The sequence below is a fragment of the Rhamphochromis longiceps genome, linkage group LG22 (assembly GCF_057381845.1).
Source record: "Rhamphochromis longiceps isolate RC_006_pf linkage group LG22, R_longiceps_female_GT1.1, whole genome shotgun sequence".
Classification (NCBI taxonomy): domain Eukaryota; kingdom Metazoa; phylum Chordata; class Actinopteri; order Cichliformes; family Cichlidae; genus Rhamphochromis; species Rhamphochromis longiceps.
Window position 1 is genome coordinate 25,892,387 of NC_140577.1, and position 12,089 is coordinate 25,904,475.

The 12,089-nt window shown below is 41.2% G+C and overlaps 1 protein-coding gene across 3 annotated transcripts; it reads right to left on the minus strand.

The window, feature by feature from the left end:
- rnmt (RNA (guanine-7-) methyltransferase) lies at positions 1–10,862 on the minus strand. 3 transcript variants are annotated; one of them, XM_085396052.1, is made up of 11 exons: positions 10,794–10,862; positions 8,926–9,063; positions 6,851–6,980; positions 4,652–4,777; positions 2,850–2,965; positions 2,523–2,704; positions 1,825–1,989; positions 1,616–1,733; positions 986–1,084; positions 608–641; positions 1–436 (listed from the first exon to the last, which is right to left on the minus strand). In XM_085396052.1, the coding sequence occupies exons 2-11, from the start codon at positions 9,061–9,063 to the stop codon at positions 399–401; spliced, it is 1,146 nt and encodes a 381-aa protein (XP_085252178.1). In that variant the 5' UTR covers positions 10,794–10,862; the 3' UTR covers positions 1–398. The 3 variants fall into 3 exon arrangements, with proteins under 3 accessions (XP_085252178.1, XP_085252179.1, XP_085252180.1); XM_085396053.1 differs by lacking the exon at positions 10,794–10,862 and adding an exon at positions 10,584–10,723; XM_085396054.1 differs by lacking the exon at positions 10,794–10,862 and adding an exon at positions 10,172–10,314.
- Positions 10,863–12,089: the final 1,227 nt, after the last annotated feature.

Here is a 12,089-nt window from a genome sequence, read left to right on the forward strand (position 1 = left end):
GGAGGGAAACGGGGTTTAATCTGCCAGTTACATTTTGCACTTTGGAAATGCAACAGAACAAATTTCAGAGTTACATTAGACAATGAAAAAAAAAGCCAAACTAAAAGATTAACAAATCAAAAATAACCAATTTACCCATCAACATAAGTAGAGCTACAGTATAATAATCTGTTTGCATTAAATGGCTGTAAATTCTGTTTATTGTAACTATCCTGTAATCCAGAAAAATACACGCTTTTTTCCATAATTCAGAAGAACAATACACAAAAAAGTTTGACAGAAGTTTTGTTTAATTTACAAACAAAACAATCATTTCTTATCAAAAATGACTTAAAGCAACAGAAACACAAATATGAGCTGAAGAACAGTGAGACAAACAGCAGCAGATGAGCGCAGCATCAGGACATCTTCTGGAACACAAACACCAGGTAGATACCTGCAGAGCAAAGACAGATGAGGGTTTTAGTGATCAACAGTTTGTAGATCAATGGGCCCACATATGAATACATATTTTAAAAGTAGATCAAAGACAACAATACTGAAATGTTTTTACAAGCATCAGTTTAAATGTGTCATGTAAACAGCTGATGGAGATGATCAGACTTACTGGTAGCTTCCCACTCAGATCTGCTCAGCGTTCCCTGCACACATGGAAATACAGACAAATGTTGTAAAACTGGGCCGAACACCTGAAACTGTTTTAGGTTTGTTTTTTTTTTAAACTGAGCTGTGGGGGTAGACGTGGTCGCTCATCTACTAATGGAGAGGTTGGTTCTTCAATCGCATGCTATATATACACTTGGGCGAGATACTGAAACCGAAGCTGCTCCTGATGCATCCATGTGTTAATGTTAAAAAGTGCTTGAATGCATGTGTGTGAATGTGTGAATGAGACATGTGGCATAAAGCACTTGAGTGCTCAAGTAGAGTAGAAAAGCGCTATAAAAACCGGTCCATTTAACATTTACCATCTGAGCACGCTTACCAGGGGAGTTCTGACGTCGGCTCGGTCACAGTGCTCTTTAGCATGACAGTATTCCTCTGCACTGTCTGAGGCTTGAAGACCATCCTCACTGGGAAATGGCTGAAAGCAAAACAAACTCTTAAAAAGATAGTAAGTAGTGACAGGTTAAAAGCAAAACCTGGACCTCTGAGCTACAGTGACAGATTCTGCTGGTTCTGATGTGTTTTCTTTATCCTCTGATCAAACACTACTATGAGATGAATTGTTCTATTTATCCACAAGACACAGGACCACACTAATGTTTGTGTGGATTTATTGGAGCAAAATATCGCCACACATCTAGCAAAACAGTAAAGCAGTGAACTTTTTTTTTAACACAGCAAACAAAAAAGGAAAAAAAACAGTTCATCCACTGTGTGCAGAGGAGTGAAGCTATTCTTAAGGCTTGAGAAGGTGAGATGCCTCACTGAAAGGATAAGTGGGTCCTTTCCTTTAATTTGTCACCATTTGGATCTGTGTCCAAAAATAACATGCTTAAATGTTGTGTTAAGTCCATATCTAGTTTGTCTTCTGGTCACATCATTATTGTAAAAATAAGAAAAATGAACTCAGAAATCATAGTCAGTATGTCAGTTTTAATTAATATTCTACCTCCAGAGCCATCATCTTCATCATGAGGCTGCGATGATTCTCCTTCTTCACCTTCTCCTCAAAGAAATCCGCAAATCTTTGTTTCAGCACCAGCTGCATATTGTACTGCTTCGCCATGCTGGGACATAAGAAGTGGAAACAGAGTATCATGAAATATTTTTATAGGAAATTCAGAGTACACAAGCAGATGTTACTGTGAGTACTCTTACTGTTCAAAGAGAGGAAAGTAGACGAGGAACTCTGGAACGTTGACGACTTCCTCGAGGTTAAAGTGATACTGACATCCGAACAGAGGGTAGGAACCTTTGGACTGAAAGGTCACTTTGAAAACCTCATTACCAAATGACAGCGAATCAGATGCCTCCAAACGTTTACTGTTGGGGGGGGGGGGGGCAAGGAAAAGAGTGAAGATGAAGCAGATACTGACTCAGTGATTCAGTCTTTACATCTGAACATTTCAAAATGTCTCTAATAGGGTCGGCTTAGCGCAGCTTGACTCAGTTTTAAGGTTTTTCATTAGGTGGTCGTACCTGGCACCAGGTACTTTTTTAGTACCTATTTGGCTGAGGTTCAGGGCGATCTGAGGCGATCCAGCCTCAGATCCTTGCTGTAATGACCCCACGCACATTACATGGTACTCGTTTATAATGAAAAGTGACAAAGTCCGGTTGAGCCAAGCTACACAGAGACGGTACTAATGGAAAAAGGCTATAAAAACTCCAAGTATTAAGCTTATCTTAATACTTGGAGTTTTCATAGCTCCAACACCAGGTGGACAACCTGCTTCACCTAATAGGATCATGTGGCTTAGGTGAAGAAGGTTGTCCACCTGACATGTGGACAGATGTGACTATAAACAATTTACCATAAAAAAGCGCCTTTCATTACACTTAATTGTTTATCTTACACAAGTTCAAAGGCATCTGGCGTTGTACCGATGAAGTACCCTCCAGGTTTAAGACGCTCACAGGCATTTCTCAGCATCATATTAGCCTTCTGCTCACTCTCAAATGAGTAATGATACACAAACTGACAGCTGCAGATGTCGAACATAAGCTCAGCATCATCCAGTTTCTCTGACAACAACTCCTGTAGGTAGAGATAAAAGGTCAGTAACAAATCAAACAATCCAGACTGAGAAAAACCTCACTTTTATTTTCTTCTTAATTCTGATTTTATATATTCACTTTTATCACAGAATACTCGACTTATTTTTTGTGTGCTGCAGGTCTACCTTTGAACAGTCTGCTGTGATGAATTCAGCAGTGAAGATTTTCTCGTTACGGTGACTCTTTTTTTTCATCTCGTCATAACGAATCTGACATTGTTCCACAGAAACCCCTGCAATATCTGAAAATAAACATCTATGTTTAATCATCAAAAATCTCCAGCAACATGCAACAATTAATCTCAATTGTAATACATTTTGAGCTGAGGGGCTGTTATAGAGGCAAGAGATGATATGGGCCACCCTCCAGTTGATCCACCGCCCCCAGGAGGTACGGTTGCAGCTGGGTGCAGGGGTGGGTATTTTTGTATCCCCTCAGTTTGTTTCCAGTATGTTTTCGGTGGTGGATGAGAAGGTTCTGACTGTCGTTTGTGCTTATGAACTGAATAACAGTACATAAGCTTAGAGTATACAGCAGGGGTGTCCATCTCCAGGCCTCAGGGGCTGGTGTCCTTCAGGTTTAAGATCTCAACCTGGGTCAACACATCTGAATCAAATGATTAGTTCATTATCAGGCCTAGCTGTGTTTATCAAGGACACATCTAAAACCTGGTACACAGCTTTCTTGGAATCATTGAGTGGATTGCTCCATTTCATGTGACATTTCATGTTAATGGCATCTGTAGAAATATATTTACTTAGAAAAAATTCAAAGTAAATATAAAACGCATTTTTTTTAATCCAATGTAAATAACACTGAACTGAATTGACGTGATGACCAGTTATAGAGGACCGAGTGCCAGTTACTTAAGTCAAAAGTGAAGCACAAGTATTAGCTCATACATAGGTGAGATTTTGTGGCAGGTGCTCTCATTTGATCTCTGTGATGTTTGACATAATTCATTTCAATTCAATGCCACCACTTTACTGCTATGGAGAGGTTTGTGTGCCCCAGTAGTCCCAGCAGCTATCCTTTTCTTTGTCCCCTGGTAGGTCTCTCCCAAGGCAAATTGGTCCTGGATGAAAGCAATTCATTGGACCCCCATGAGAAAAAAAAGAGCAAGACACCTGAGTAACCTGTGCAAGATTGGGTTACTCCAGGGTTATTTCTCCTCACCCTGAAGCCAGGCTTGGTAGGGAGCTTGACAAAGAGCAGCTGGTGGCCACGCCTTGGGCCCACTACCTGTAGCAGATACCGTCGGGGTCAGGTATATTGTGTGTCAGGTGGCAGTCAAGGGCGAGGGCCCTGATAGCCCGATACCCAGCTATCAAAGCTGGCTACAGAGATGTGGAACCTGTCCTCTCTGGTTTGGAAGGAGCCTGAGCTAGAGTGTGAGGTTTAGGGACACTGACTAGATATAGTTGGGGTCACGTCATTGCACAGTTTGGGAACTGGAACCAGTGTCCTGGAGAGAATCTGGACTCTGTCCCAGTCAGTGAGGGACGGCACCTGCCTCTTTCTCTTACTGAGAAAGAGGCAGACAGGCGGTGGGTATTTTTGTATGCCCTCAGTTTGCTCCTGTCCCCTGGGGGTTTTTGTGAGCGAGAGTGTTGTTTCCCTACGCCTTCAGATTGGGGAAAGGGTCCTGACTGTCGTCTGTGCTCATGTGAAGAACGACCCAGTCAAACAGAAGAGGGAGGATGGATGGATGGATGGACAGATGGATGGATGGATGGTTGGCAGGCAGGTTTGATTTTACACAAAGTTAACATTGACTGTTTCAGGTTAAACAGCAGGATGAGGTGCGTCTTTAGAGGAAGATTTCACTGCTGGTCCTTTACAGTCCTTAAAGCTGTATAGGCATGAAAAGAGTCTGTAGAAATGTGATGTCAAGTTTCATAAACCATAAAAATCAATGAATCAATACCTGCACAGACCAGGTGATCGATTCCTCCTCTTCTCCACTTCAGTAGGTCTCCTCCTTTTCCACAACCAAGGTCCAACACAGACACCTGCTGAGATCCCGCCCCTCTTACCTGCTCCAAGATCTCACCTGTCAATAGAAAAAGACACTAAACTGTAAGAGGATGTAAATATTTTATTTTTAAAGTTGCTTCCACACAAGGTGCTGCAGAAAGAAAATAGGTAAAATCAGAAAAAAATATAAATAATTATTAAATGGTGAAAGAATAAAAAGTAAAAAGTTTATAAAAATGGTTAAAATACAGTCCAGTAGACTCGGAATAAAAATTATTCTTCCCCCAGTGTTGGACTGTAGCTGGTGATGGTAGTCCTAGTTCAGTTCAAGAGGATCACTCAGAGATCTGGTTCATGAGCAGAACCAGAATGACCAGCTCCAGCACACCATGGAGGAGAGACTCAGAGGAGGTGAAGGTAATAATTATTTATTATCATCACAAAGGATGACTTTTATTATTTACCTTAAAAAAAAAAACAACTAGGCTACACCTTTACTGAGAGGGTGGTTTGTGGCTCAGCTGCAATGGAGGGGTGGAGCAGCAGGTTCAAATAGTGTGTGTGTGTGTGTGTGTGTGTGTGGGGGGGGGGGGGGGGGGGGGGGGGTCCAAATAGTGCATGCCCTGCTCTGAGTGTCAACCTTTGTATTATTCTGGAGGATTATACAATGCAATTTCCTGACTAACCACCTTGTTCATGACTCACACACTAAAAGAACTGTACTAATTACTGGGTATTAAGTTTTGTTTGGCCAGCATCTATGACCTTCAGACTGACAGGCTGGTGGAACTGCTAAGTAAGACAGAATCCATGATTCGTAAGTTAATTCATGAGGATAAGGAGAAGGTTATCATGAGAATTTGCTCCAGGCACGTCAGCAGTGCCTAAATCTAAGATTTATCACCTCAACCTGCTCAAAGATAGGCTGAAATTGCTTCTCTGGTGAGCCTGGTGAAGGAAAGAGATGAGTTGGGACCAGCGGTATCAAATTCTATCATTTCCACCTCCTTCCGTTGTGATGACCATCTTGCACAGGCCCAGAGAGTGGATGGTGCTGCAGTGCAACATCGTTTTGTCTGGTTGTACCAGTCTCACAGAGCACCGTTTTGTAGCACACTCTAGTGTGATGGTGCATTCACTACCAGATACTTGAACACACAAGACAAATTGCTCAGAAGGAATTGGCTGAAATACTGAAAATGGGAGTAATAGAAGAGTCATACCAAAAGCAAAAAAAGACTACTAAAGATACAACAATCACTCAACTTACAATGCTGTCTGCGTCGGTCCTTTGTGTTACAGGATGGCAAATAGAAAAGCGTCCTTTTATAGTCTTTTTCTACTCGAGCACTCAAAGTGTTTCATATAACATGTCTCATCCATTCACACCAAGCATAGACATAGAAAAAAGTGCTTGTAAGTGCATTTAATCTAACATTCATACACAGCGTCACACTCCCATGAAAGTCATGGTTCAGCATCTTGCCCAAGGACATCTTGGCACACAAACTGGAGCTGCCAGTTTTGGAATCAACAGCCTTATGATTAGTAGATGACCTCCTAAACTACAGTCACCTCTATGTTCATACAAGGCACAGGTGAAACATAAAGGCAAACCTTTTTAAATAAAATAATCAGTCCCTTTCTCTGTTTGATAAAACTGTAGAAAATGGACGAGTTCTCTGGTCCATGTGAAAATAAAAACAATAAACTGGCTTCCTGTAAAAAGTTTACACCAGCCCCTTTGCAAGGTTTAACCATTTATTTTAGTTAAATCTATTAAATCTGTTTTTTAAAAGTTTCTGATCATTTATAAAACACTTTTTTTAAAGGATGAAGGTCATTAATCAGCATGACGACAACAGGCTGCCAAATGAAACATAAAAGGCCAATAATCTGTATTAGTGACTGGTATTATACTCGCTGGATAAATATCACTGCATTGTCATTTTGTTCTGATAATCAGCTTTCTAAATGTTGGATCTGATGTTTGGCCCTAGAGACAACTTATAGCAAAAAATAAACAAAAACAAAACTACGCTCTCATGTTATTATGCATGCGATTGCCGGATGGGTGTTAATTGCTTACAGATCACTATGGATATGTTAAAACTGAGGAAGTGTGGTTTGTTGATCAGAAGCCAGTTACCAATTAGAACACTCTTCAGCCAGTTGTTGAAGTTCCTCATGAAGAAGATTCGGCTTCTGCTACGAGCTGCCCGGCCAACTTCCTGCAGCTGGTTGTAGTGACTTGCCACCTTCACACTGTGATCAAGCACCTGAGAGATCAATTATAGGGATCACTAATAAGGAAGACAGCCTCACAGCAGCTTTAATACCTGCTGATAAATATTTAGATTGTTTTTGTCTGCCTGATCTTTCCGAATTAACTTGAATAATAACTTCCTCCAAATCAACAACGTGTCAATCAAACCTCGTTCCTACAAGACTGCTCAAAGAAGTCCAAAAATTATAAATCTTAAATATGATCAACCCATCTCTTCAAGCTGGCTGTAGTTAAACTGTTACTTAAAGCCGCCACTTGACCTTTTATCTCAAACATTCTTGAAAGAGTAGATGTAAAACAGCTAACTGATCATCTGCAGAGGGATGGTTTAACTAAAAGTTTCAGTCAGGTTTCAGAGATCATCACAGTACAGAAACAGCTTTAGTGAAAGTTACAAACTTTGTGTCTTATGGCCTCTGAGGGTGGACTCATTCTGTGCCTTTCCTGCTAGGCCTCAGTCCTTTATTCAATATTGTCAGTGTTGGGAAGGTTACTTTTAAAATGTATTCCGTTACAGAATACAGAATACATGCCCCAAAATGTATTCTGTAACGTATTCCGTTACGTTACTCAATGACAGTAACGTATTCTGAATACTTTGGATTACTTAATATATTATCGTGCTTTTTACAACAACGTGAATGTACTATTGCTGTGTGATTTATTACTATTACTGAAGGTCCGCGACTCCGAACTGTAGTAAAGGGACCTCTGACTAATACAGCGGGGTCCCTGTCGGCTGGTAGCCGAAAAATAGCTTTACTTTGTTGTGTGGGTCAACTTTTCTTGCGAGAGACAGAGAGAGGCGTTGAAAGGCTGCTCCAACGGAACTTATTGTTTTCGGAGGAAAACACGAACACGGTGTACAGTCGAGTCTTAATAGCTTACTTACAACTGGGCTCGTCAGGCACTCTTCTTGGCTGAAGTGGTTATTATTATATTTACATGCTTCCAGCTCCCGTTTTTCCTCGATGACAACTCGTACCTTTCCACTCCCCTTTTTCTCTCTCCCTCCTCGCGCTCACAGACCCATAATGTGTATGGCAGTCCATTCTCTCTGCAACACGGACTACACTGCCCATGATGCTACATTCTTTAGAGCTATGCTTGTAGCATTCTGCCTGTTAGCTTAGCACAACAACGAAAAGGCGCTCTCTCACCCAGGAAACACACAGTCGCAGAGAGAGAGAGAGCGTCGCCCTGTAACCATGGCAACCGTAACGCTGCCGCCTGGAACAACAGAACGTAGCTGTCAAACAAAACCCAAACAGTCCTGACCCGCGACAATATAAAACAGGAAAGTACCGCAGTGTAATCCATTTATTTCAACAAAGTAACTGTATTCTGAATACCACCCTTTTAAACGGTAACTGTAACGGAATACAGTTACTCATATTTTGTATTTTAAATACGTAACGGCGGTACATGTATTCCGTTACTCCCCAACACTGAATATTGTTAACAATAATATTTTATTACAGCGATTAGAGCATGCTGTAGGTGTTAAAGGTACTGCGCTGTAGTGGTTTGAATCAATTCAATCTAACAGAGTCCTCTTCACACACTAAGGTTAACTGATACTCTTAACATTATGCATGTTTTCCCTCAGGCAGTCTCACAGAATAGCATAGCAAGTTCAGTCCAATTTTATTTTCATGCGCCAAATCAGAGCAAAAGTTGCTTCAAGGTGCTTTATATTGTAAAGTACAGACCGTAAAACACTGAAGACATTTGAGTTTTTAAATATGTTAGGTTGTTCGCTGAGTTTACAAATGTTTTCCAAATTATCCTAAACTTCTAAACTATATATATTTTTAGCAAATAGTTTTAAAAGTGCTGTCTGATCCTCTCACATCAAACCGAGACTTCATCTCACAACATGAAGAGCCTTCAGACAACTGCTTTAAAGAAATATTAAAAAAAATGAACTTGACAACCTGCTTCTTGCTAGGTGACATCTTCTCTTCTTCATCTTCAACATGCTTCCTCTTCATCCCCGAGTTCTCTTCTTGCTGAGCTCCTCTGGTCTGTGTTGCCTCCTCCATCGTTTCTGTCTGACGAGACTGAAGCTCCATCTAAGAAAAAAAAGAGGAGGAAGAGGAGGAGAGAGAAAAACAATATCAGTTTGAGCTGATGAAGCTTTATGTTGAGTTTATTGAGAATTAGTGATGTCAGCTTGACTGAACAATGCCGAACGTGATCCATTTACCTTTTTTAATAACCCGTTATATCCGAAAGGGAGAGTAATACATTATGATGTCAAAAACTACAATGTATTAATCACTGCTTATGCGCTACAGTCTGATGGTCCTGAGTGGTATCGGAGTTTTCTATAATGAAATTTCTCATAAATAACTACACATAATAAATATTAGAGATATGTTAAAGAAAGTTTTAAGTTTTGTTAAAAAAAAAAAACATCAATTGACTAAAATATTGCATTTTCAGATCACCAAATAGAGGTATCTGTCTTAACAATCTGATATCATTTGGAACTTGATTTAACCTTTTTAATGATAAAACTGCTCAGTGACCTTTCAGAAGTTGGAAATTTAAAGCCTACATGTTGGGTCAATCAAACTAATTAAAAACAAAAATTTCAAAGGTGGCACGGTGGTTAGCACTGTTGCCGCACAGCAAGAAGGTCCTGAGTTCAATTCCAACACCAGGCCGGGGTCTTTCTGTGTGGAGTTTGCATGTTCTCCCCGTGTTTGCGTGGGTTCCCTCCGGGTACTCCGGCTTCCTCCCACCGTCCAAAGACATGCAGCTTGTGGGGATAGGTTAATTGGAAAATCCAAATTGTCACTAGGTGTGAATGTGCGAATGAATGTGAGTGCGAATGGTTGTCTGTCCCTATGTGTTAGCCCTGCGACAGACTGGCGACCTGTCCAGGGTGTACCCCGCCTCTCGCCCTATGACAGCTGGGATAGGCTCCAGCGCCCCCCGCGACCCTGAAAAGGATAAGCGGAAGCGAATGGATGGAATTTCAAAGGTTACATAGAACTGTAAGTGCAGGTTAAACTGGGTTGTCACCATGTTGTAATGCAGTTTACAGTGATGGATGCAGGACTGTTTCAGGGCAGACTGTTGTATGGCCACTGGGTCACATATTGATGCTACCCTGGGCCTGACCTAAGTTAAATTGATGGGTGATGTTCTTTGGTGGTGTGTGCTTACTTCCACCTTTGTACTAATTTGGTTTGGAAAACTGTAGGATGCAGTAAGCCTGCCGCCTTCTTGTTTTCGCTGCTCCCCAGGGGACTCTACAGCGGCTCATCTGCCTTAATCTCCCTCTGCATGTCCTCCTTCACTACATCTATGAACCTCCTTTGCGGTTTTCCTTCCTTCCACCCCCCGGCCTCTGTGCAAAAAAAGACGAGTATTTGTGCAGTGTGCCGTCACAGGATTTAATATTGCAGAGTCACAAACAGGACTCGAGTGTTTACTGAAGCAATGAGACTAAAGGGGTCGAGGATGCGTTTCCTTCTGAAACTTTAAGGCGCTATTTGACTCTTTTTACTCCGTGGATAAAACGGGTTAAATCTGGATGTGACCAGGTTAAAATCGGATACGACCCAAAGCTGCTCACTCTCACCTTCCATCAGTGACCGGAAGCTGCTACTGACTGTAAACTGACCGTTAGCCGCGGCTGCTAAGAGCTAACAGATGTCGGTGTGTGTTCAGAGATGAACCGGAAACAGCTAGCACAGTGGCTGAATGTGATATTCCAGTCGATACTAATCTAATGGATAACACTGAGACTAACTTGAATTAACGACCAAAGTTTTAGAGAAAAATAACTCACTGTGCTCCGCGAGAAAGACGCGTGCGCTTTCAGCCGCTTCCGGGTTTGTGCACGTCATATTTGCGTCACACCAGAGAGTCGGTGGGTTTTGTTTTTTGTTTTGTTTTTTTAAATTGAAAGTGTTTGTTAAACATTACATGAATGCATATACCTGATGTGTGAATGAGTATTTGGGTCACATTAAGACAAAAATATTATTGATCATTTTGAGAATAAAGTCGAAATTTCGAGATTAAACTCAAAGCGTGGAGATCGCTGTTGTTGTTTCAGGACAAACTGTCACAGCTTCTCCTATGACCTCTACAAAATGTATGGAGTTATAGTTATGCCTTAATAAATGCGCAAAAAAATTTTATCCGAAAATAATTTCATTTCGCGGTGCGATTAATTTCCTCGCACTTAAATCCAACGAGCGAACAAAGAAACCATCGCGCATGGAAAGTGTCTGCTTTGCATGTGCTGGTACAACACTCTTGTAAATTGCAATTTTTGGTAATACTCAAGAATGTTGCAATCTGCTTAGTAAAAACAAGTCAAACAAAAATGAATAAAATTTGTAACTTCTTAAAATCTATGCAAAGAGCAGTTTAAAGGGCTGGATTGTTTAAGCGCCACACACACTACACTTATGTATATAGAACTTAGCCATAATAATAATCAGGTCAATTATATAGGCCTTATCAGGCTACTTTTGTAGATCTGTACAGTTTTCTGTAAAGCCAAACAGAAAGTTTTTTTCAAAATCAAAGAAAATGTTCAGCAATTTGCCGCCCGGTGGCGTCAGTGTCCGGCAGCCTCGCCTCTGTCAGTGCGCTCCAGGGTGGCTGTGGCTACAATGTAGCTTGCCATCACCTGTGTGTGAATGGATGGATGACTGGATGTGTAAAGCACTTTGGGGTCCTTAAGGACTAGTAAAGCGCTATACAAATACAGGCCATTGCCATTTCCTTTTTTCATCTCCCTAATGATGCCACTTTTTTCCTTTGAATAGTTCCCTGTACTTCCTTATTCCTCCACCAGTTCTCCTTGCCCTCTTTCTTCTGTCCAAAGGATACTACAAACACCTTCATAGCAGTTTCCCCCAGCACTTTATCTGTACTTACCCAGTCATCTGTTAAGCCACCATCATTTGGACACGGAAGTCTCTGACTGTAGTTAAGCTCCGTTAAATTAATAAGAAAAAAATGTATATAGTTTGTGACACGCTTTACTCTTTAAGCTGCAGCCCTGATATCTCCAAAAGTTGATTCTGTTCACCTGGACGTAGCGGTTTGTGGGAGAAACGTTTCGTCACTC

Excerpts from the sequence above, each read along its gene's own strand:
- rnmt (XM_085396052.1), bottom strand. The coding sequence starts at position 9,063 with ATGGAGCTTCAGTCTCGTCAGACAGAAACGATGGAGGAGGCAACACAG. Across the intron at positions 6,981-8,925 it reads TGTCACCTAGCAAGAAGCAG|GTGCTTGATCACAGTGTGAA; the intron begins GTTGTCAAGTTC and ends TTGATCTCTCAG. Across the intron at positions 4,778-6,850 it reads GCTGAAGAGTGTTCTAATTG|GTGAGATCTTGGAGCAGGTA; the intron begins GTAACTGGCTTC and ends TTCTATTGACAG.